This window comes from Syngnathus acus, chromosome 8 (assembly GCF_901709675.1).
Source record: "Syngnathus acus chromosome 8, fSynAcu1.2, whole genome shotgun sequence".
In the NCBI taxonomy this organism is placed as follows: Eukaryota; Metazoa; Chordata; class Actinopteri; order Syngnathiformes; family Syngnathidae; genus Syngnathus; species Syngnathus acus.
Window position 1 is genome coordinate 96,183 of NC_051093.1, and position 26,044 is coordinate 122,226.

General features: G+C 49.7%; 1 protein-coding gene, 1 non-coding gene and 2 pseudogenes across 2 annotated transcripts; 2 read left to right on the forward strand and 2 right to left on the reverse strand.

The window, feature by feature from the left end:
* The first annotated feature begins 9,880 nt into the window (after nt 1–9,880).
* LOC119126423 lies at nt 9,881–10,044 on the forward strand. Its single transcript, XR_005098648.1, has one exon. It is a non-coding gene; the product is annotated as a U1 spliceosomal RNA (small nuclear RNA).
* Nucleotides 10,045–13,802: 3,758 nt separating this feature from the next.
* LOC119126434 lies at nt 13,803–13,964 on the reverse strand (annotated as a pseudogene).
* An 817-nt stretch (nt 13,965–14,781) lies between these two features.
* On the reverse strand, nt 14,782–14,953 carry LOC119126437 (annotated as a pseudogene).
* A 7,504-nt stretch (nt 14,954–22,457) lies between these two features.
* LOC119126068 (piggyBac transposable element-derived protein 3-like) lies at nt 22,458–24,180 on the forward strand. Its single transcript, XM_037257094.1, has 2 exons — nt 22,458–24,116; nt 24,163–24,180. Exons 1-2 carry the CDS (start codon nt 22,458–22,460, stop codon nt 24,178–24,180), a joined length of 1,677 nt encoding a protein of 558 aa, XP_037112989.1.
* The last annotated feature ends 1,864 nt before the right edge of the window (nt 24,181–26,044 follow it).

Here is a 26,044-nt window from a genome sequence, read left to right on the forward strand (position 1 = left end):
CTTATTACCGGGGACTTCAATCATGCCTCTCCTTCATCCACACTTCCAACTTTCAGCCAATATGTCACCTGCAGCACCAGAGGAAATAAAACACTGGACCTTTTTTATGCCAACCTTAAGGAGGCATATACATCATCCCCCCTCCCCCCCCCTTGGAAGATCTGATCACGATCTGATCCACCTTCTCCCCCTGTATCAGCCTCTGGTGCACAGGCAACCAGCAGTCACCCACACCAGACAGATCTGGTCTGAAGAATCTCTGGAGACTCTTCAGGACTGTTTTGAGACCACGGTGTGGGACGTGTTCTGTGAGGACTACGGGAACGACATCGACGGTCTCACCAGCTGTGTCACAGACTACATTAACTTTTGTGTAGACTCCACCATACCCACCAAAACAGTCAGGGTTTTTGCAAACAGCAAACCTTGGATCACCCCTGAGATTAAAGACCTGCTCAGGGAAAAAAGGAGGGTCTTTAAATCAGGAGACAGGGACCTGCTGAAGACGGTGCAGAGGGACCTGAAGAAGAAGATCAGGGAGGGGAAGAGCAACTACAGGAGGAGGATGGAAGACCAACTGCAGCGGGACGACGTCAGCGGGGTCTGGAGGAGCCAGGAACACCATCTCAGGACGTAGCAACTCCAGACCTGCGCTGGACAGGGATCAGGAGTGGGTGAATGGCCTGAACCGGTTCTTCAACCGGTTTGAACAACCATCCACTCCTCCCCCCACCCACCCAGCCCTGCTGCAACTTCCCCCGACTGGAGCCTCTTCTGCTCCGAGGACTCTCACCTCAACCACGCCCCCTGCTACTTCCCCTCCAAAACCCCCCAGCCCACTCTCAACTCCACCGAACCCACCAACCACCCCCCCTGCAACCCACCCCACCCCACCAACCCCACCCCCCCACCCAGCATGGTGCTCTCCACAGCCCAGGTGGAGAGAGGACTGGCCAGGCTCAAGGTGAAGAAGGCTACGGGTCCAGATGGCATCACCCCCAGGCTGCTCGGATCCTGCTCCGGGCAACTGTGCAGGATCGTGGAGCACATATTCAACATGAGCCTGAGGCTGCACAGGGTGCCACAGCTGTGGAAGACGTCCTACGTGGTACCGGTGCCCAAGTCATCTCGCCCCAGCGACTTCAACCACTACCGGCCGGTGGCCCTGACATCCCACCTGGCGAAGACCCTGGAGAGGCTGGTCCTCCACTACCTGCTTCCCCCTGGTGAGCTCCTCCGCCGACCCCCTGCAGTTCGCCTACCGGCCGAGCATCGGGGTTGAGGACGCCGTCATCTTCCTCATGCAGAGGTCCCTGGCCCACCTGGAGCGGGCTGGAAGCACTGTGAGGATCATGTTTTATGATTTCTCCAGTGCCTTCAACACCATCCAGCCAGAACTGCTGGGGAACAAACTGCACCATGCTGGAGCCTGCCAGCAGCTGACATCATGGGTCCTGGACTTCCTCACAAACAGACCGCAGTTTGTGAGGACAGGAGGCCGTGTGTCTGACACGGTGGTCTGCAGCACAGGAGCTCCACAGGGGACCGTCCTGGCCCCCCTCCTCTTCACCATCTACACAGCTGACTTCACCCACCACACATCAACCTGCCACCTCCAGAAGTTCTCGGACGACTCCGCCATCGTCGGTCTCATTAACAACGGAGACGAGACAGAGTACCGAGAACTGAATCACAGATTCGTGGACTGGTGCCGGCGGAACCGCCTCCAGATTAATTCTGGAAAAACAAAGGAGCTGGTGGTGGACTTCCGTCGGCGCAAAGTCCCCCCCTCGCCGGTGAACATCCAGGGAACGGACATAGAGATTGTGGACTCTTACAAGTTCCTGGGTGTTCACCTGAACAATAAACTGGACTGGACTGTTAACACTCAGGCCCTATACAAGAAGGGCCAAAGCAGACTCCACCTGCTGCGCAGACTGAGGTCCTTTGGAGTGAGGGACGGCCTCCTGAGGACCTTCTACGACTCTGTGGTGGCGTCCGCCATTTTTTATGGGGTGGTCTGCTGGAGCAGCGGCATCACTGCAGCGGAGAGGAAGAGGCTGGACAAGGTGGTGAAGAAAGCCGGCTCTGTCCTGGGCTGCAGTCTGGATCGGGTGGAGGTGGTGGGGGAGAGGAGGATGGTGGCTAAGCTGTCCTCCATCATGGACAATGTCTTCCACCCCCTTCATGAGACTGTCAGAGCCCTGGAGAGCTCCATCAGTGACCGGCTTCGTCACCCACGATGCACGACCGAGAGGCATCGCAGGTCCTTCCTCCCTGCTGCCATCAGACTGTACAACCAGACTGTAGCTAACGGACAAAATAACATGCAATAACGTGCAATAACCATATGTGCAATCATACTATGTGCAATATCTGTCTACCTCACACTCTTTTTACCTGCTTTTTTTGCACTGTTTTTTTCTCTTCCTTTGCACTATTTTTTTATCTAATATTTTTTTTATCTCCACTGTATATTGTGTATTGTGTATTTTGTATATACTGTCCATATTTTTTGATTATATATACCTTCTACTTTTTTAAATCTTTTACCCCCTTCCCCGCATGCGTGTATATGTTAAGTGTACTGCTGCTAACATAGGAGTTTCCCCATTGAGGGAATAATAAAGGATTATCTTATCTTATCTTAACCACCATTCTGAACACAGAGCTAAAATTATTCATATTTAATTTTACTATGCTTTCACTTCACAATATTGCTGAACTGGGAGGATTTATTGAAAAAAAAAAAAAAGGTTTCCCCTTACCTTTTGTGCCGATCGGACTGCAATATTGTTGAGCAAGAGCGGAGAAGGAAGAATCCTTCCTGGAGCATGCACTTTCCCTTCTGAAGAAATCACGTCGGATGGTCACCATTTGTTGCATTTTGGTCCACAATTTGGGCAGCGCGCTTTCCGCGCCTCACGGCAAAAGCCATAGCCAATCACCTGTTATCCAATTTACTCACCGTGTGCTCGTTTTATTTTTTCCGTTTTAGGAAAAGGCTAAGACACCGAAACGGAATTTAGACTTACACAGGTTGGTTGAGTTCAATCACAATTCTTGTTAACTTAAGAAAGCTCTGTTTTCAGGAAAGTACAATACAGCTCTGGGCCTTTCGTGCGACCATGCTCAAGAGCAGAATGTCTCCATTCAGAAAAGGCAACGTTCAAGGTTCTTTGGTCAGCTTATATTCAGTTGCACATGTCAGTGTGGGCCGAGTTTGATGGATGATGAATCAGGGGGTGTGGCAAGTTCGCAGGAGAGTTTGATTCCATGGGAGTGGGTGCTGGTTCGGTGAGAGCTGGTTCGGTGGGGGTGGGTGCTGATTATAGGCGATTCGGTGTGTGTGGGGGCTGTTGTCTTCCATCCCGTCTTTCGGCCTTGGCTATCACCTTTGGCCGGGTTCTTGGTTGTTGTTTTCCTCCTGCCGCTCTTTCTCTGGCACCTCTACCGGTTTTATCTCCAAGGGTCCTTCCTGTAAACCATTCTTGCACATACATCCACTTCGCCCACTGTCGCACACCGCCCAGTCATCATTCTTTCATCTTTGTCATTTTGTACGGAATTATGTGAGCTTTTGGCTGTGACATCATCAATTTATTAATGTTCCCTGACTATGCAAAGTTTGTACTCACCACTTACCATGTTTTTGTTTGTTTGTTCTTTTGATACTCCATGTACTTGCTTACGTCATCATATTCTTAGTTTAATCATGCTTCCAATCATATCTTTTCTTTGTTAGGCAAAATATTTCCCTCTGTCCAGAACGTTCTGTAGTAATCGAAAACTGGCATCTAGCATTCGTCAAAACATAAGATATAATCAAGTACTGAACATTTTTAGACGACTTTGGCAGTGTCCGTGATTTAGAAAATCATCAGCCATGCATTGAACAGTTCCTTAAGGGTCATTAAGCTATTCAAAGTCAAAGTCTGCTTTATTGTCAATTTCTTCACGTCAAGACACACAAAGAGATCGAAATTACATTCCCTCTATCCCACGGTGACAAGACATAGTACACAATATACATACAAGTAAACAACACAAAAAGTAAAAAGAAGAAGGCACAAACAATGAATAAATAAGAGTGATGAATAAATGAATAAATAATAAATAAACAAATAACAATAAATAAGAGGAGCAAAAATGGAGCAAGTGTGCATACAGCAGACAGTCAGAATACAGCGCAAAAGTACAGGACGCTACGCAGAAGGGGGGAGAGAGTTCAGGATCCTAACAGCCTGGAGTACGAAGCTGTTGGTGAGTCTGGTGGTGCGGGAGCGCAGGCTCCTGTACCTCTTCCCAGAGGGCAGAAGATCAAACAAAGAGTGAACGGGGTGACTCACATCACTCACAATTGTGGTCGCCTTGCGGGTGAGATGGGAGGTGTAAATGTCCTTCAGGGAGGGGAGTGAAGCACCAATAGACTTAGACTTAGACTTAGACTTAGACAGAACTTTATTGTCATTTTGTCAACACTAGGTGTACAAAACGAAATTTCGTTGCATACGGCTTTCAACAATGTAGAGGTATTTCGGCTGGTTAAAAAAAAAAGTGACATTCTATATAAAAAAATGAAATAAGATAATTATAAAGTACAAAGTGCAGCAGTGATAAAGTATGTGAACAGTGCAGGAGACAAAAGCAGTATTTACAAGTGTGCAGAGGAATGCTACGTTTAAATGTTCAACAGTCTGACGACAGCAGGGAAAAAACTATTGCAGAACCTGGTGGACCTGCAGCGGATGCTGCGAAACCTCTTCCCAGAGGGCAGCAGGGAGAACAGTCCATGGTGGGGGTGTGATGGGTCACTGATAATATTTCGGGCTCGGGACACGCAGCGCTGGGATGACAAGTCCTGAATGGAGGGAAGAGGAGCCCCGATGATCCTCTCTGCTGTCCTCACCACTCTCCTCAGGTTCTTCCAATCGGAGGCGCAGCAACCTCCACACCACACCGAGAGACAGCTTGTCAGAATGCTCTCTATGGTGCTTCGGTAGAACGTCCTCATGATGGGTGGGGGCAGGTGGGCTCTCCTCATCCTCCGCAGGAAGTACAAGCGCTTCTGTGCCCTCTTGACCAGTGTTGTGGTGTTCACAGTCCAGGTGAGGTCGTCTGTGATGTGGACTCCCAGGAATTTAGTGCTGCTGACCACCTCCACAGCTGAGCTGTTGATGATCAGTGGAGCGTGGTGAGGCTGGTTCTTCCTGAAGTCGACGATGATCTCCTTCGTCTTCTCCACATTCAGGATCAGGCTATTTTCTCTGCACCAGCCCACCAACTGCTCCACCTCCTCTCTGTAGTCCAGGTCGTTGTTGTCCCTGATGAGGCCCACCACCGTTGTGTCGTCTGCAAACTTCACGATGTGATTGGTGGTGAACCTGGGGGCGCAGTCGTGTGTCATCAGGGTGAACAGCAGGGGGCTCAGGACGCAGCCCTGAGGGGAGCCTGTGCTGAGGGTGATGACATCTGAGGTGTTCTGTCCGACCCGGACTGACTGAGGTCTGTTGGTGAGGAAGTCTAGCAGCCAGTTCCGAAGGGGGGTGCTGAAGCCCAGGTGTTCCAGTTTTTCCACCAGATGTTGTGGAATGATGGTGTTAAACGCTGAGCTGAAGTCCAGGAACAACAACCGCACGTGGGTGTTCCTCTCCTCCAGGTGAGCCAGGCTCAGGTGAAGAACGGAGGAGATGGCATCCTCAGTGGAGCGGTTCTGCCGGTAGGCAAACTGGAACGGATCGAATGTTGGGGGGAGTCCGGAGACGATGTGATCTTTGAGCAGCCTTTCGAAGCACTTCATCATGATGGGAGTCAGTGCCACAGGTCTGTAGTCATTCCATGAGGTGATTTGAGGTTTCTTCGGCACCGGAATGATGGAGGCAGCCTTGAAGCACACTGGCACTTTGGCTTGGTCCAGCGAGATGTTAAAAATGTCTGTGATGACACCAGCCAGCTGGCCTGCACACTCCTTGAACACCCGCCCAGGTATGTTGTCGGGGCCTGGGGCCTTACGTGGGTTGACTCTTCTCAGAGTCTTCCACACGTCGGCTGAGTCTAGGCAGAGGGCCTCCTCTTCCTGGTGGGGAACAGTTTTAACTGCAGGAGTGCTGTTTAGTGCCTCAAAACGCCCAAAGAAGTTATTTAGACCATTTAGGAAGTCAGCATCAACCTCACCCACCGGGGGGGAGGGAGAGTTGTAGTCCGTGATCGCCCGTATGCCTTGCCACATACTCCTGGTGTTATTGGCGTCGTGGAAAAAATCCTGAATTTTCCGACTGTGGCTTCGCTTCGCTAGCCTGATGGCACGGTTCAAGTTGGCTCTCGCTGTCCTCAGTGCCTCCTTGTCGCCAGACTTGAAGGCTGAGTTCCGTGCTCGCAGCGTATGACGTACATCCTCAGTCATCCAGGGTCGTTGGTTGGCTCGGGTGATGATGTTCTTAGTGGTGCTGACGTCCTCGGAGCATTTGTTGATGTAGGCTGACACAGTCATGGCGTACTCATCAATGTTGATCTGATTGTCATATGTTGCTGCTGATTTGAACATGTCCCAGTCAGAGCACTCAAAGCAGTCCTGGAGTGCCTCCATGGCCCCCTCAGACCACACCCTCACCTGCTTCACTGTGGGTTTTGCTCTGATCAGCAGGGGCCTGTATGCAGGGGTTAGCATAACAGATAGGTGGTCTGAAGAGCCGAGGTGGGGGCGGGGGGCTGCTCTGAATGCATCCTTTATATTGGTGTAAACCAAGTCCAGAGTGTTCTCTCCCCGAGTTGGAAAATCCACGTGTTGGTAAAAATGAGGGAGAATAGTCTTCATGCTAGCCTGGTTGAAGTCCCCAGCAATGATGAAAACCCCCTCTGTGTGCGTGGATTGCAGCTCACTAATTGTCCGGTAGAGAACCCTCATGGCCTCTTTAGTGTTAGCGCTAGGAGGCACGTACACAGCCGTGATGCTAACAACAGTAAACTCCCTGGGCAGGTAGAAGGGTCTGCAGTTCACAGTCAAAAGCTCGATGTCCGAAGAGCAGAAGCTGGCGACAGATCTAGCATTTTTGCACCAGTTGTTGTTGATGTAGACACACAGCCCACCTCCTCGGGATTTACCGCTTAGCTCGCTGTTTCTGTCGGCGCGGAATGTAGCGAGCCCCTCCAGGCTAACGGCGTTGTCCGGCATTGATGAGTTCAGCCATGTCTCCGTCAGGATGAGAGCGCAGCAGTTTCTAACTTCCCTCTTTGAAGAGAGTTCCAGTTTTAGATGGTCCATTTTATTATCCAGCGAGCGGACGTTGGAGAGGAAGATGGATGGAAGCGGCGGTTTGTAGGGGTTAGCTCTCAGCTTAGCCGTTAGCCCACCTCGACAGCCGCGCTTTCGCCGCCGGTCACACCGCCTACGCTTACTCCTCCTCCGGCGTGTGCTGCCCGGCGAGCCCGCTGCGTCGTGAGCTCCTGGGGCTAGCGCCCTGAGCACTCCGAGGCTACGCAAACAGACTAGGGTAGTTGTGGCTACGTGTCCGAAAACACTCGATGACCGTACCTCCAGCAGGCGCTGGCGATCATACGCTAATCTACTGGATGGATAAACTAAACTTTGAGTTGTTTGTAGTGTCCTAGGCGACATATTTTGTGAATATCCTCGTCGAATGCTGAGACCCGTAGCGGCCGCGGCCAACAGGGGCGCCGCCATCTTGGATTTTCCCGCCATCTTGGATTTTAATAATCTTACCAGCTGTGTTCACTATGCGCTGCAGGGCCTTCAAATTGTATTCAGTGCAGCTACCACCCCAAACAGCGATACAACTGGAGAGGACACTCTCAATGATGCCACGGTAGAATGTAGTCATGACGGCCGGAGGAGCACTTACTCGCCTGAGTTTCTGTAGGAAGTACAGGCGGCGGTGAGCTTTCTTCGCCAGTGATGCGGTGTTGGTGGACCAGGAGAGGTCCTCACTGATGTGCACCCCCAGGAATCTGGTGGTGCTCACTCTCTCCACCACAGCACCGTCAATGGTCAGTGGCAGGTGTTGGGTGTGACCCTTCCAGAAGTCAACAACAATCTCCTTGGTCTTGTTGACGTTCAGCAGGAGGTTGTTGTCCCTGCACCACGTGGCCAGAAGGTCGACCTTCGACTTGTATTGAGTCTCGTCGCCCCCGGTGATGAGACCCACCAGAGTTGTGTCGTCGGCATATTTCAGCACGCGGTTGGTACTGTAAGTCGCAGTACAGTCATGCGTCAGCAGGGTGAAGAGCAGCGGACTGAGCACGCAGCCTTGGGGGGCCCCCGTGCTCAGCGTGATGCTGGCGGAGATTTTGTCGCCAACACGTACCACCTCTGACAGAGGAAGTCCAGTAGCGAGTTGCAGAGGTGGGTACTGAGGCCCAGCTTGTCGTGTTTGCAGATGAGTCGTTGTGGTACAATGGTGTTGACTGCAGAACTGAAGTCCACAAACATACGAGTCCCTGCTCTCCAGGTGGGTGAGGGCTGAGTGGAGGGCAGAGCAGATGGCATCCTCAGAGGACCGTTTGGCTCGGTACGCAAACTGGAAGGGGTCTATGGTGGGGGGGGAGAATGGCTCTGATGTGCTCCATGACAAGCCGCTCAAAGCACTTCATGATGATGGGCGTCAGTGCCACGGGGCGGTAGTCATTGAAGCAGGACGGAGCAGGTTTCTTCGGCACAGGTACGATGGTGGCAGCCTTGAAACATGAAGGGACGATGGCCTGCTGCAGGGAAATGTTAAAGATGTCCGTGAAGACACCCATCAGCTCCCCAGCGCAGTCCTTCAGCGCTCGACCTTGGATGTTGTCAGGGCCCGCCGCCTTATGGGTGTTGATAGCGGCAAGCGCCTTCCTCACGCTATCGCTATTCAGGCAATATATCAAAAAACATTTGTTATTTCAAAGTGCTCAGAAATACATATCAGATCATAAAGTTATAAAAACCTTTGTCATTATCACCTATCAAAAATGTCTAGTTATGTCTTTTTTACTGATTTGGTGTGTAGGCATAATTAGTATATGCTTAAAATGTTTCTTTTATTGATTTCATATGGGAATATACTTGTCTGCTTATGTACTTTATTCAATGACGTTTGAGCATATCTGTTTTTGTAGCTAGGCAGGACTTTTTGTATTTCGACCCCATTCCTTCACTATCATTGTTCCAAGAATTTTTATTACAATTCTTATTATCATTTTTTTAAGAAAATGTCATTTTCAAAACTTGTTCAGAAAAAAAAAAAATTATTCAGTGGTAATGTTGGAGGTTTTCAATAAATACAAATTCATAGTTTAGGGTTCTCAGGTTAAAAGAGGCAATGCATGATAGGCATGTTTTTGCAGGTATATTATTTTTACTTTATTTTTTATGGTTTGTTAAGGTTGCTGCCATCACCACTAGATGGCGACTAAGAAAAAGGAGGTGAACAAAGGCGTGGGGGTAGGGGCAACTAATGGTAGAAAAAGAAGCAAAGCATGATAATAGTGTTTCTTAAGCTATTTTTTACTTAATTTATAATGCTTTGGTTTGGTAATGACCAAAGGTACTATTTAAACCAGGGGTCTCAAACTCCAGTCCTCGGGGGCCGCATTCCAACATGTTTTCCAAGTTTCCCTCGTTAAACACACCTGATTCAATTATCAGGCTCCTGCAGAACGTGAGGATGAACTGATCATTTGAATCAGGTGTGTTTAACGAGGGAAACTTGGATAACATGTAGGAATGCGGCCCCCGAGGACTGGAGTTTGAGACCCCTGATTTAAACAGTTCTACGAATCCTGTTTCATCCACTGAGTGTGTATGTGTGCCAAACGTTTTTAGCAATTAAGCCCGTGACTGAAGATGGCATGTGCGGTAAAGACGTCGGCCCAGCAACTTGTTTAGTTCATACTTACCTGGCAGGGGAGACGACATGATCAAGAAGGTGGTTCACCCAGGGTGAGGCTCAGCCATTGCACTCCGGTCGTACTGACCTATGCGAATACCCCAAATGTGGGAATCTCGACTGCATTAATTCTGGTAGTGGGGGACTGCGTTCGCGCTCTCCGCTGGTCTTTCTGAAAAAACTTACGCGCAGCAGTACGCACATGGAGTTTAGGTCTGCGATGCTGTGACACACTGAACACTTCTGAGCATGTTATTAACTGTACTCTGGAACTGTGCATTTGCTCGCTAAACTGTATTAACCAAATTAGTAAATGCAAAATAATATTTAATTACCACGTTCCCGACTCGTTATAAGACATGAACGTATCAAAACCTTTTTGTCGGCTGTAGGTCTGTCTTTTTAAGAATGTGCCCGATTGTTGTTCCTCATACATCACAAGTATGGATTTCTAGAAAACTTTCTAAAGTAAAATGACAGATTTATATTCAAATGTCAAATATTGAACGCCACCATCGCAGTGGAGGTGAATTACACTCCAAACCATGTCCACCAGCGGGTTCGGGGATTGCCGCCACGACAGGTACCAACCACCTTACGGCCACAGCTCCGGCCGGCTGCCTCAACAATGGAGGCACGGAACATGGTCCACTCGGACTCAATGTCCCCCGCGCCCTCCGGAACGTGGGAAAAGCTCTGCCGGAGGTGGGAGTTGAAGCTCTTCCTGACAGGGGATTCTGCCAGACGTTCCCAGCAGACCCTCACAATACGTTTGAGCCTGCCAGGTCGGACCGGCATCTTCCCCCACCATCGGAGCCAACCCGGTGGTGATCAGTTGACAGCTCCGCCCCTCTCTTCACCCGAGTGTCCAAAACATGCAGCCGCAAATCCGATGACACGACTACAAAGACGATCATTGAACTGCGGCCTAGGGTGCACACATGGACACCCTTATGTTTGAACATGGTGTTCATTATTGACAATCCGTGTCAAGCACAGAAGTCCAATAATAGAACACCGCTCGGGTTCAGATCGGGGGGGCCGTTCCTCCCAATCACACTCTTCCAGGTCTCACTGTCATTGCCCACGTGAGCATTGAAGTCACCCAGTAAAACGATAGAGTCCTCAGAAGGAGCGCTCTCCAGCACTTCTTCCAAGGACTCCAAAAAGGGTGGGTACTCTGAGCTGCCGTTTGGTGCATAGACACAAACAACAGTCAGGACCCATCCCCCCACCCGAAGGCGGAGGGTTAGGGTTAGGGTTGTCTCTCGTTCACCGGGGTGAACTTCAATGTGCAGGCGCCCAGCCGGAAGGCAATAAGTATACCCACACCTGCTCGACGCCTCTCACCGTGGGCAACTCCAAAGTGGAAGAGAATCCAGCCCCTCTCGAGAGGGCTTGTACTGGAACCCAAACTGTGTGTGGAGGCAAGTCCGACTATGTCTAGTCGGAACATTTCTGCCTCGCACACCAGCTCGGGCTCCTTTTCAGCCAGAGAGGTGACATTCCATGTCCCAAGAGACAGCTTCTGCAGCCAGGGATCGGTCCGCCAAGGTCCCTGCCTTTGGCCGCCGCCCAGCTTACACTGCACCCGACCACTTTGACCCCTCCCACAGGTGGTGAGCCCATGGGAAAGGGGACGCTCGCCTTCGAGCCCCACCTCCAGGCCTGTCTCCAGAGGGGGGCCCCGGTGACCCGCGTCCGGGCAAGGGAAAACGAAATCCATTTATGTTTTTCTTCATAAGGGGCTTGTGAGAGCCGTGCTTTGTCTGGCCGCTCACCTAGGATCCGGTTGCCATGGGTGACCCTACCAGGGGCATGAAGCCCCAGACAACATGGCTCCTAGGATCATTGGGGCGCGCAAACCCCTCCACCACGGTAAGGTGACGACTAACGTTCCGTTCCAGTTTGCCTACCGGCAGAACCGCTCTACTGAGGATCCCATCTCCTCCGTTCTTCACCTGAGCCTGGCTCACCTGGAGGAGAAGAACACCCACGTGCGGATGCTGTTCCTGGACTTCAGTTCAGCGTTTAACACCATCATTCCACAGCATCTGGTGGGAAAACTGGAACACCTGGGCTTCAGCACCCCCCTTCGGAACTGGCTGCTAGACTTCCTCACCAACAGACCTCAGTCAGTCCGGGTCGGACAGAACACCTCAGATGTCATCACCCTCAGCACAGGCTCCCCTCAGGGCTGCGTCCTGAGCCCCCTGCTGTTCACCCTGATGACACACGACTGCGTCCCCAGGTTCACCACCAATCACATCGTGAAGTTTGCAGACGACACAACGGTGGTGGGCCTCATCAGTGACAACAACGACCTGGACTACAGAGAGGAGGTGGAGCAGTTGGTGGGCTGGTGCAGAGACAATAGCCTGATCCTGAATGTGGAGAAGACGAAGGAGATCATCGTCGGCTTCAGGAAAAAACAGCCTCACCATGCTCCACTGATCATCAACAGCTCAGCTGTGGAGGTGGTCAGCAGCACTAAATTCCTGGGGGTCCACATCACAGACGACCTCACCTGGACTGTGAACACCACGACACTGGTCAAGAGGGCACAGAAGCGCTTGTACTTCCTGCGGAGGATGAGGAGAGCCCACCTGCCCCCACCCATCATGAGGACGTTCTACAGAAGCACCATAGAGAGCATTCTGACAAGCTGTCTCTCGGTGTGGTGTGGAGGTTGCAGCGCCTCCGATTGGAAGAACGTGAGGAGAGTGGTGAGGACAGCAGAGAGGATCATCGGGGCTCCTCTTCCCTCCATTCAGGACATGTCATCGCAGCGCTGCGTGTCCCGAGCCCGTAACATTATCAGTGACCCATCACACCCCCACCATGGACTGTTCTCCCTGCTGCCCTCTGGGAAGAGGTTTCGCAGCATCCGCTGCAGGTCCACCAGGTTCTGCAATAGCTTTTTCCCTGCTGTCGTCAGACTGTTGAACATTCAAACTGCTGAACTCTAAACTGGTCTCTGCATCACACATACACAGAATCTGTACATTATCATACTACAACCACTATCTCGCACTGCCAACCTTGCTGAACCTTTATAATCCATGTTAATTTAAAAGTACGCAACCTGGGTTAGCATTCCTCTGCACACTTTGTAAATACTGTTTTGTTTCCTGCACTGTTACATACTTTATCACTGCTGCACTTTATTCTTATCTTATTTTATCTTATATTTTTATATAGAATGTTACTTTTATTCAACCGCAATATCACTACATTGTTGAAAGCTGTATGCAACGAAATTTCGTTTTGTATGCACCCTGTGTAGACAAAATGACAATAAAGTTTGTCTAAGTCTAAGTCTAACGAAGGGCCTCGTTTATCAATGCTGTTTAATTTCTGGTGGTACCCATTTGAATGGGCACATGTCAGTCTATTGTAATTTGGCAAAAAATATTGTTTTTGAATAAAAACCAATAACCAACCCTCTCAATTGCACAAGCACTCCTCTTTACTGTTTACAAGCACAATCACAAGTACAAGTCATTTTCATCCAGAAGCACATCAGTCTTTCCTTGTTAAAACACAGCAGCCCTACAAAAGAAATGTGTTCCATCAACTTTTAGCTTCTTAATAGACAACGATGGTATTTATTTACATATTGAAACACACGTCCACCTCCTTCAATGTTACACGTGAATGCCCATACAGAGAGAAGTTTTATTCATTTTTATCAGGCTACATGAAGCAAAATGTAAATGTAATTTTGATCAGCAGAGGGGTTTGTGTGCACATGAAGCCTCGAGAAATGAACCTATTTGCAAACCGATTGGTGGGAAAGCCTGAAATGCCAACATCTTACATTTAAATCAGACCCCATCAAGTCATAATTGACTGCTTAATCCTGTAAGAATGCAGCGAACGGATTGAAATGGTTTTCTAACATATGAACTCTTGATTTGGCCAGTAGGGTGCACCGTTCCTGGAGGTATTGCAATACCAGGTCGATGCGTGGAGTGGACGGGGCAAGTCCCTATTCCATCACCCTATTCCAAAAATCAATTTAATATGTGATCCCCGGATAGGGGACGTATCAGATATTAAACTGATAAGAACAAGAACAGGGGGGGGGGGGGGGTTCTGTCTGTGCCTCCTTACCAGCAAGTTTCTGGAAGTCCACATGGTGTCTTTGATGGCAGCAAAGGTGAGTCACTGCTTTGTAAAGTCTTCTTGCTTGATTTTCAACGGGCTCACCCCATAGAGTACAAGGTCTGCATTCAGCGCTTCCCTTGCCGGGAATTGCAGGTCGCCCACAGGTCTACGGCAGCCCTGCACTACCAGAGCAGATGCCACACCGACTCCTGGGCGCCACAGCCAGGTTGGGGGCACGTTGCGAGCGCTGACATGTCCCGGGAGTGCATAACGGACCTGACTGGGAGGACATCATGGGTCACCATCCATAACAGGTCCCGAAGTTTGTTTCGAGAGGGCGGGGTGGTTGACGTTGTGCCAAACTCTTGTGGGCTCGCCGAATGCAAGCCCGCACACTGGACACACCGCTTCCCGCTCCTGTACGACAGCGATCATAGATCTGTGATTTGTTAAAATTTCACTATTTTCTTGCTCTAATTTAAAGTTCTTCAAAAACTTCTTCACTAAGGAATAAGAAGGTGACAGGTTAAAAGACACAGGTATTCTTTGGTCGGTGGGTATTGGATTTGGTTTCCGAAGGTATGAGCCCATCCGGAATCGTGTCATTGCTTGGCTTTTTGGTGCATTTGGTGTAACGAGCGCGCTTCGCAGGTGCAGGGCAACATATCTGCTTCCGAGGAAGAGCTTTAAGTCCGGCACTTCTTTTCCTCCCTTTTTTTTCTTTTTCTTCATGGTGTCCCTCTTCAGTCTCTCCAACTTGGATTTCCAGATGAAGTAAAAAATGGCTCGGTCCAACTCTAAAAGCACCTTCCTTGTTGGGATGAAAATAGAACTGATTAGTAAAATCAAGGGTAAAATCACCACTTTTATGGTTAAAATTCTCTTTTCTATAGTCAGCTCTCTTAATCCCCCAAACCCAAGAACAGATACTACACTTGATCTTAGCCAAAAGGCCGAGAAGCGATGGAGTATGTGAGTGACGGACTCGCTTACAGGCTTCCCCGTCTACCCATTCTCACCAACGGTTTGTTAGAATAGGTCTCTTTGGTACATGTGATTAGCTAGGTAGCTTGAGCTATGCAGTTATATCGCTGTAACCCTTCTCTTGCTTTATTAGCTTTCTCTTCTCTATGACACCCTTTGCACATATGTAGAAGTCGCTCTCAGTTAAGACTACAAGGTCACACATTATCACACAGGCTAGGCAGAGTCGTGGCCCAGAGTAGTATAAGAGCAGGAACCTTGGCGATGGGAGAGGGACCTTCTTCCGCATCTCGCAGAAAGGGCTCCACAGCTGTGCATCGATCATTTTGGCATACATTAAATAGTTAAACTGTGAAGGCTGCCACTTGGTAATTACTGTCAGCATATCGAGCATTAAGGATAAAGAACTGGGAACAAACCTACCAGGTTATAGTACGCAACAGAGTGCTGCTCTTCTGGGCACTAATAAATCGGCAAACTTGTCTGCCGACTTATTTGTTCACTCTTCTTCACTCGCAGTAATGCATGTAGTTCACGAGGCATATATGTGTCCCCTTTCAGCAGTCTCTATCCAACTACACAGTGTAGGTACCCATTAAAAGGGTAGTCCAGATTAATTTTCCAGGGTCATCATATGTACAACAGCTGCACCGAAAAGAGTTGGGCCAGATGAGCGGAAGTGACACAGGATTTGAACCCACGCTTTAGGAAAGGCTGGAGCCTCGCGCCTTAGACCGCTCAGCCACACTACCTACCAACTGCAGTTTCAACATTGAATTTTGTTGACAATCTATTAAAACGTGAAAGTGGATAAAAAGTTGGTTTCTCCACCAGCATCCAGGTTAGCGCTGCCCGACTGAGCTTTGTTCATAATGTAATGAACAATATGAGTGACAATCAGAATCCAGTTGCGAGTTGGAACCGAATGCTTGTTTGCCGATTAGAGGACTTGATGAATTTCTAGCACTGAACAGCAGAGTGGCGCAGCGGGAGCGTGCTGGGCCCATAACCCAGAGGTCGATGGATCGAAACCATCCTCTGCTATTTGGAGTTTACCTGCTTTGGACCTTCTTTCAAGTCATGCTTTTGAGAAGAAATGTCGTGCGCATAGTATTTTCCACACGTTGGTTGTGCTGCATGGAAGTCGACCACCCATCCTCAATGCATACAGTTTATGAGGCATATATGTGCCTTCTTTTACCATTCTCAGTCCAAATACACAGTGTAGTTACCTATTAAATTGGTACTCCTGGTTAGAATAAAAGGCAAAGATTGATATTTCGCAAAAACCTTTGAAGGGTTTTGATACTTTACTGCTGCACTGACAGGATTTGGGCAAAAAGACCAGACCTGAATTGATGCAGAAGTGGCTGTGGTGGGATTTGAACCCACAAGTCAGGAGTGACTGGAGCTTAAATAAACGACCAATTAGACCGCATTGCCACACTACCTAATTCCTGGGCTATTGTATGGAATTTTCTTGACAATTATATTAGAACTTTGGAATCGGAGGATACATAGCTGGTTTCCCCACCAGCAACCAGGTTAGTGCTGTCCGACACCGCCTTGTTTATAATGTAACAAAGAAGAAACAACTCGCAGAAGGCCTTGCTATCATCGTCAAGAGCCAGCTACCCGGAAAGCAAAAATTGTGGTGCTACAACTTCACATTGTACCAAAGGGCCATGTGGCCACTGAAGAGGAGCAACATCAAGAGCGAAGTCGTCATATGATGGCGCCGCAGATGGCAGCCACGGTGAGTCGCTCCCTGTTTCTTTGTCTTATTTTGTGTGTTTACTGTGTCCTCTGCTGTCCATCCCGGATCACTTTTACCAGAGAAGCGCTGTTAAACATCGGACAGTCTTCTTCTGGTATTTTCTCTCCTGTTCTCTCTGATTCAGACTGTTTGTCGGAGATTCTAGCCGTAGCGGCGGTGCTGTACAAGCTAGCGCGACGACGGCGGCGCGGAAAACGAGCCGGAGCCCTCGTAAAGCTGAGGCAGAGAGGGTTCCGTTCTGCCCTACCGTCAATTCATCTGGCGAATGTCCGCTCCCTGGCGAACAAGATGGACGAACTGCTGCTCCTCACTTCAAGGAACACGGACTTCAGCAGATCCGCCGTGCTGTGCTTTGTTGGAACGTGGCTCAGCGAACGAACCCCCCACCACGCCGTGGAGTTAGCGGGGTTTCGGCTAACGCGTGCAGATCGCTTACGGGGAGAGCCTGAAGAGACACCTCTCTGCCAATCCTGATCCCTCAACAGTGTGGAAAGGTCTGCAGAGCATCACGGGCTTCAAGAAACGAACCCCCAGTCCTGTGGAGAGCCCAAGGCTTGCTAACCAGCTAAACAGGTTCTACTGCAGGTTTGATCGGTCCTCCCACACAACGGGACTTCCTGCAGCACAATCTACATACTCACCTCTCCCCACAACTGCTCTGTCCACACCTCTATCAACGTTGTCACCCACTCTCTCTCTTGCAGAGGCCGCGCCCGCACTCCAGATCCGCGAGGATGAAGTGCGCCAGATGTTCCGGAGACAAAAGACCAGGAAGGCACCGGGCCCAGACGGCGTGTCACCTTCCTGCTTGAAAGTCTGCGCTGAGCAGCTGGCGCCCACCTTTGCACGGATCTTCAACCGTTCTCTGGAGCTGTGTGAGGTGCCCTCGTGCTTCAAGAGCTCCACCATCGTTCCAGTGGCCAAGAAGCCCGCCATCACAGGTTTGAATGACTATAGACCTGTCGCACTGACATCTGTGGTCATGAAATCTTTCGAGAGGTTAGTGCTGAACCACCTGAAGGATGTCACGGGCCCCCTGCTTGACCCCCTCCAGTTTGCCTACCGGGCAAACAGGTCGGTGGATGATGCGGTCAACATGGGACTGCACTACATCCTGCACCACCTGGACACCCCAGGAACGTACGCCAAGATCCTGTTCGTAGACTTCAGCTCGGCGTTCAACACCATCGCTCCTGACATCCTCCAACAGAAGCTCATCCAGCTTGTGGTGCCTGCCTCCACCTGTCAGTGGATCACCAGCTTCCTGACCAACAGGAGACAGCGTGTGAGGCTGGGGGGCATCACATCTGACACCCGGACCACCAATACTGGAGCCCCTCATGGGTGCGTCCTCTCCCCACTGCTCTTCTCTCTCTACACCAACGATTTATACTCAGGTGACTCTCCTGTGAAGCTCCTGAAGTATGCAGACGACACCACTCTCATCGGACTGATCCAGGACGGTGATGAGACTGCGTACAGACAGGAGGTGGAGCGGCTGGTCCACTGGTGCAGCCAAAACCACCTGGAGCTGAACCCGCTCAAGACCGTGGAGATGACATTTCAGGCGAGACCCTTCACCACTTTTACCCCTCACTATCCGCAGTAATACTATTCTCTCCACAGACACCTTCAAGTTCCTGAGTACCACAATCTCTCGGGACCTGAAATGGACCGGCCACATAGAAGGAAGAAGGCCCAGCAGAGGCTGTACTTCCTGAGACAGCTCAAGAAGTTCAACCTGCCGCGAGAGCTTCTGAAGACCTTCTACACTGCCATCATCCAGTCTGTCCTCTGCACCTCCATCACTGTCTGGTTTGGATCGGCCTCCAAACAAGACAAGCACAGACTGCAACGGACAATCAGGACTGCAGAAAAGATAATTGGAATCAACCTCCCATCTATCCAAGACTTGTAACTGTCCAGGACCAGGAAACGTGCAAGGAACATCTCTACAGACCCTTCTCACCCAGGTTGCAGTCTGTTTGAACTACTCCCCTCCGGACGGCGTTATAGAGCTCGGTACGCCAAAACCAGCAGACACAGAGACAGCTTCTTCCCCCAGGCTGTTGCTCTGATGAACTCACACCACTCTTAGAGTCTACGAGTCATTACTGTGCAATAACATCCTGCTCTCCACACCTTTTTGAATTTGTCTACACTGTTTGTACTATGTGCCCTCTCTGCATCCATTGCAGCCTGGTCATCCTGGATAAGGGACCTTCCCATCGGTGGTCTCTCCTCAAGGTTTCTCATTTCCCTTAGCTGGAGTTTTGAGTTTTTCCTTGCCCTCTTGGGAGTTTAAGCCATTTTTCACATGAGCTGAGTGTTGTTAGTCACCTAAATGTTGAACAGAGGCTGTGATTTACCGAAGTCAAATTCCTTGTTTGGCACGCTCAAACATGGCGAATAAAAAACTCTTGAATCTTGAACGGGCTGGACAGACTAAGCCATCTCCTACATTCGGAAATGGCTAGGTCTACCGAAAGATTTCTCTGACACAGGCTTGTTCGGGGCAACCGCGCTGCAACTGCCGATCCAGTCCATACCTTGGGCTACGAGCAGGAGAAGGCCAGGTTCGTTCTTGAGCTAAAAGGATCCTTGGATCCTACTGTGAGAAATGCACTTGTGGCGCTATCGGCAGGCTTCAACATCAGGAAACAATTGGCAAGGTGAAAGAAGGGAGAGCGGGGCTTGGCTGGGGAGAGCCTCCATGATTCTGGTCCAAGGCCACAAAGAGGGGGACCCCTGTGCAGCGCACTTACGCCAGCCTACAGAACCTACTGTCTGGCTGCACTGACACAGGCACGCTACAGATGGCGCCACGATCCAGTCCTGACGAAGCTGGCCGAAGTTCTCGAGACCAACAGAAAAGAGGCCAACAACCAGTCTAAAGCCATACAGCTCCCTGTCAGGTTTGTGAGGGCAAGGGAGAGCAGTCGAGACACCAGCCGACGAGGCAGTTTTCCGACAGCTGAAGTCCAATCGAATCAGGGAGAGCACGGACGCAGTTTCGCACTCTCACAAGTTACGCAGTCGAGATTGAATTGAATTCCTTTGTTGTCATGTTAATGCAGTGTTAACTGTGAAAATTAGTTCATACTAGGCATTCCATATCAATGAGGACAGGAAAAGGGTTCTCCCTCGCCAGTACGCTGGCACTGCGTGCCCGGAGCCAAGAACGCCTTAAAATGAAGATGGATTTTTCATTCTTTTTGACATTGGACCAAAATCTACTAAAATGAATTTCTACAGTCTTCGAATTGGACTTTGTCAAATTTTAAGCTGATAGATAGGCTAGGAGAGAGGAATTCGGGCCAGCAGGAAAGGGAGATGCCATTTTCAAGGCGTGGTCCTCCTCCAGAAGGCCGCCTATCTATTCAAACAGAATTCGGATTTTGGAACAAAGGAGAACTGATCACTCCAACCAAATAGTATTCTAGACCCTTTGTCTCCTGTTTTGCTCTGAATTTGGCGAGTGGAATTGTTGTCGTTCGAACTATTAATAATAATAATAATAATTCATTCAATTTATATAGCACTTTTCAATGACCCAAAGACGCTTTACAGGGAACAAAAAGGGTGGGGACGTATGGGGGGCGGGGGGGTGGACAATAGGATATAGTTAATAACAGGACATCGGTCAGCAGTGCAAGGAGATGGATGGAGGAGCAGGAAGGGCGGGAGCGGAGGTTGTTGAGGTTGGCAGTGCGGGAGGTGGGGGTGACGGGGGGTTGGTAGTCCAAAAAGAGGAGATGGGTGAGCCATCGGGGAAGTGCCGGTCCAGATGTAGCGGCGACGGCGAAGGATCCCAGCCTCGTGTGGAAGCAGCAGTGGACCAGGTGGTGATGCCGGTCGACCTCGACTGCACCCGCTCGAACGGCAGGCCCCAACGCACCACGGCGGCACACAGCAGAGCCACGGTTGGCGAGCCCGCAGGGAGTGGAGCCCGTCGCCCGAGGACGCCGGACGGAAGGCCAGAGAGCCGGGCCAGAGCTGCCGTCGAGTCCACAGCAGGCGGCCACAGGCTCAGAGTCGGGAGGCAGGAGGGTCCGGTGGTGGTTTTGGCCAGTTGGCTGTTGGCTAGCTGGCTAACGTAGCTGGTAGTCCGAGGGAGAGGAAACAGATAGGTGAGAGCGGAGCTGCGGGAATGCGAGGTGGACGGAAGACAACACGAGAAAAATAAAAGAAGAGATGGGTGCACTGAAAACGGGAAAACGAAAAACAAGTAACGGACACGGTCCGGGACAGAAGCGGCAGATCTGACGCCAGCGTTGCTCTAACCCGGAAGACAACAGACGGTGGGGGAGGAGGGGGAAGAAAAAGATTGAGACTTGTCATTCATTTTCTTGCCTATTCATCAAATTTCTTCTTAATCCTTAATTCGGTTATCGATTATTTCGTATTAACTATGTTGAGCATGGTTTTATATGCAGTAATTAGAACTTTAAATTTTCTTTAAATCCGTTCAATTCTTCTTAACGTGAAGACAGCTTTAATCCATAACATCAGGAATTTTCAGATCTGGTTCGAAGTAGTTATCTTGAGCTCAGCTAGGGCTCTGAATCCAGTGATCTCAGTTCAAGTCTCGGTTGGACCTCAAATCTTGGTCATATACAGTCGTATGCAAAAGTTTGGGCACCCCTCATCATTTTCAAGATTTTCATTTATAAATCATTGGCTGATCGCATCAGCAATTTCAGTTAAATATATCATATAGCAAACAGACACAGTGATATTTGAGAAGTGAAATTAAGTTTATAGGATTTGCAGAATTGTCAAGAAGAATGATCAAATATAGTACCTTCAACCAGAATCCAGACTCTCATTGGAAGCTATAGGAAGTGTCTAGAGCAGTGGTTCTTAACCTTGTTGGAGGTACCGAATCCCACCAGTTTCTTATGCGCAATAACCGAGCCCCTTTTTAGTGAATTTTTTATTTTTTTTTCAAATTCAAGACAGATGTTTTTTACTGGCGCACAACATGAGCCGTGCACGAACACCACCTTGTTCAAAGAATAAAACCAACACAATGCATGAATTCACGACAAATGACATACATCAGTGTGACTTCTGCTGTTGCCTTTGCGAGACCAGTTCAGATATGCGTTATCACGAATTTATAAATCACGTGTGTCCGGACCTCCGCAGTGGAGGCTCTGCTGAACCCCTGAGACCGACTCACCGAACCCCTAGAGTTTGACCGAACCCAGGTTAAGAACCACTGGTTTAGAGGTTGTTATTTCTTCAAAAGGAGGATCTACTAAATATTGATGTCATTTTTCTGTTGGGGTTTCCAAATGTATGCACCTGCCTACTTTTGTTTAACTTTCTGCCCATAGTCTACATTTAGACGCTCCAATTTCCGTAACATCCGTCGCCCTCAAATGACGACCAGCATTCGTGCCGGTTGTATCCGGTTATAACCAGTCTTTGACCTGTCGAAACCGGAATCGCCGCCATCTTCCCAGTGTATGAGTCAGTCGTGCTAGGTGAGTGAAGCCGGACGGTTGCGATTCACGGTGGAACATGATCAAAGCTGAGCTACGGGATATTATGATAGACTCGAGATAGGGGGGTGAAACTTTTAGGGAACAATTATCATATAATGGTTATTGACTTATGTGATTGCAGTGATGATTCGCCCTAACGTATTTCCTCCATGTATTATTTTATGCAAAACATCTATGTATAGACTATTGGCGTCTATGGGTACAAAATCGGCGCTGGATGTCCTCGATGCAATCGAAGATGAAGACGCAGTTGTGGATAAAATCTTCATTGCTCCCCCCGTGGTCAGTGTGGAGTCTGACGAAGACAGCGGCGAGGAAGACGGCGGAGGAACGATCGATAATCTCTCGGGACGGCAGCTTTGCGCTCCCGCCGTGGCGGTCCTCGCCGACGGACGGGTGATCGGAGATGATGATGGCGACACGGAGGAAGAAGAGGAGCCCCAACAGGCCTCCACCTCAAAGAAACGCTCGCAGAAAGATGGGGTGGACTACAAATGGACCAACAGTAAAAAGCGGCTGACAAAATTCCCGGACGCCAGGCCTCTCGCCGTCCCCACGATTGTCGTTGGAAAGAGCGCAATTCAGAAGCTGGACTTCTTCCTTTCTGATGTATATCCTCACCTTGTTCGAGAGACCATCAAGTATGCGGCGGTGACTGACTCCAACTTCCAGCTCACCATCGGAGAATTGAAGCGCGTGTTGGGGATCTTGCTGCTCTCGGGTTACCACTCTCTCCCCAGTCGCCGACACTACTGTAGCACAGATGACGATCTCCAGTGCGCCCTCGTCGCTGGGGCCATGTCACGCAACAGGTTCGAGGAGATCATCCGCTACATTCACTGCGCCGACAACGCGCACCTGAACCTCAGCGACCGGATGACAAAGCTGCGTCCCATGATGGACATCCTCAACGCTCGGTTCGGGGAGGCGTATCCAATGGACTGCAATGTTGATCTGGACGAGGCAATGATTGAATATTTTGGAAGACACGGATGCAAGCAAGCAATCCGAAACAAGCCAGTGCGGTTCGGCTTCAAGGCCTGGTGCCTGAACAGTGGGACCAGCGGCTTCCTGCTCCGCTTCGACATCTACCAGGGGGCGAGTGGAGATGCCTCTGAAGTAGAACGCAAGTTCGACAAGGGCGGTGGCACGCTCCTTCGACTTCTGGACGACCTCCCCGATGCTGTGCGTGCACTTCCGCTACGCGTCTACATCGACAACTACTTCACCGGCCTCCCGCTAGTTGCAGAGCTGCGCAGGCGGGGCTACGCTTGCACGGGGACGATCCGAGAAAACCGCATCCCGCGCTCCTGCCCGATCACAGATCAGAAGGCTATGAAGAGCAAGCCGCGTGGTGCAAACAAGATTGCGCTCACTCGGTGGAAGGATAACGCCGTGGTCACCATCGCCTCCACCCTCGCCGCCGAGCATCCTCTGCAGAACTCGTCACGCTGGTCAGCGAAGGAGAAGAAGAAGGTGGCAGTGGAACAGCCATTTGTTGTCCAGCTGTACAACCGCAGCATGGGCGGCACGGACCGCGCCGACCAGAGCATCGGGCTCTACCGCATCAACATGCGTCGGAAGAAGTGGTGGTGGCCGATATTCACCTGGATGCTGGACGCGGCCGTCTTCAATGCATGGGTGCTGCACCGGCTGGATGAGCATGGCGGGATGTCTCTGCTGGACTTCCGACGCGAGGTGGCCCGAACTCTGCTTGCAGCACCAGGCGTCACTCGAGCTCGGAGATCGGGCAGACCGCTTCGACAGCATGGAGCACTGGCCGGAAGTGGCGGAGCAAGGCCGAAAGTGCGCACTGCCGACTTGCAAGTCGCGTCCGTCCAGTGCGTGCTCCAAGTGCCGCGTGGCACTGTGCATGAAGTGTTTCCGTGGTTACCACCAGCCGGAACAGAATGTGTGAGAAGCACTGGTCGCGTGATCCGTTTTCTGACCGGAAGTGGCGGCGCAAGGCTGAACATGATCACTGCTGAGTTACAGTTTATATCTGCGTTTATGGTACCGCAATCTTCAGTCCACTGCGCTTATTGTACCGTGGTTTTGTACCGTTTTCCCTGAAAGTTTGTTGCAAATACATACGGCTATGAAAGCCAACTTGTATTCATAGAAACTTCGGCATTTTCTTACGGCTGGTCCCCATACCCTGGGGATGACGGCCGCCGTTGACTGGAGGCGTTGCACATGCATGCCCATTGAAAATTGTGGAAATGGTCCCTTTCATGTTGCAGACAGCTGTTACGTGTAAAACACAACAACTCTGAACATTCAAATAAATTACATCACGTTACACTTGTAAATCGTCAGAATGCTCCGATTTTTGTGCACGTATCAGCCCATAGTTTATATATAGATGCCGCATATTTCGTGTACGCGACGTCATAACCAAAAAAGCGCGGCATATTCGTACTTAGGGACACCTAAGGACCCAGAAAATATGCACCTTTTTAGAAATAAAAATTTGGGCAGAATTATAATATTATTAAATAATGATTGCACACTGTCTGCAAATCCTATAAACTTCACTTCACTTCTCAAGTATCACTGTGTTGATCACTGCCGTCATTCCCCATGCATGGATTCGGGCCATCTGATTGGTTCCTTTGCCAACCCCCAAACACACACAGGAATTGGTTAGGACTTGATTAGTAAGTGTTAGGAATCATTTTGGCTGTCCGTTCAGAGCAAGGAACGAGCCAATAGCCCCACGGGAAGTTGTCATTTTCTGTAAGCTTGTGTGTATGTAAATTTGTCATGGTCCAACGTAAGACTGTTCAGGGTGAATAAAAAATAACTCTTCAACAAGTTTATTCTGCTATTAACAGATTGAAACCGGGGTTGCAGAGGCCTCAATGCTGTATTATGGCCAATATGCAGTTGCATGTTTCGGGTCTTTTCTCTAGGATCTTCAGCCACGACACCCAGGCAGACCATGAAAGAATGTTGATGTTAAAATGTTGGTGGAACTATCCAATAACTACTCACATCCGATGATCCCTAAGACTTGAGATGAGACAAAATTGGAAAGACTTTTTTGTTGACAGTGTCTCTGAGTTACTTCAACCCAAAAGTTCACATAAAGTACACATAGCTAATGTTGACCACAAAATGGCATGTGAGCAAGCCAGGAGTCCTGGAATCTTCTGATCTGTAGACAGATGCGTTATCCATTGCTCCACTCGCCCCACGGGCATATGTGGCTTGTAAACTTGTGTGTAACACTTTTGCAAAAATGAAAAAAAAAAAAAAAAAAAAGTGACATAATTTGAATACGCCGCGATGCTTTATCCATTGCGCCACTCACCCTACAAGTTACGGCTATTGACCGTAAACTTGTGTGGAAAATCGTCATTGTCCAAAATTTGGCAGTTTAGCAATAGTGAGCAAGGGACAAATTAAGTAATTTGATTATGCCATGACCAAGATCTGAAGCAGGGTTACTGCGGCCACAACGCAGAGTACTAACCACTATACGATCATGGCCTGCACACTTGATTTAATGGTACTGCATATAGGCCATGATCGTGTACTGGTTAATTCATGTTCGATTCGAATCCGAGTTATGGCATAATCAAATTAGCTCGTTGAATTTGTCTGCTGGTCACTGTTGCTAAACAGCCTTCCTTTGGACAATGACAGTTTTCCACACAAGTTTACAGTCGATACAGTCTTGTAGGGCGAGTGGTGCAATGGATGACACATGACGGCAGATTCAAGTGATGAGAATCAAAACAACAGACTTAAGAGACCCAAGGTAAATTAACTCAACC

What these genes read in the sequence shown, in the direction of transcription:
- LOC119126068 (XM_037257094.1), top strand. Translation starts at nt 22,458, where the DNA reads ATGGGTACAAAATCGGCGCTGGATGTCCTCGATGCAATCGAAGATGAA.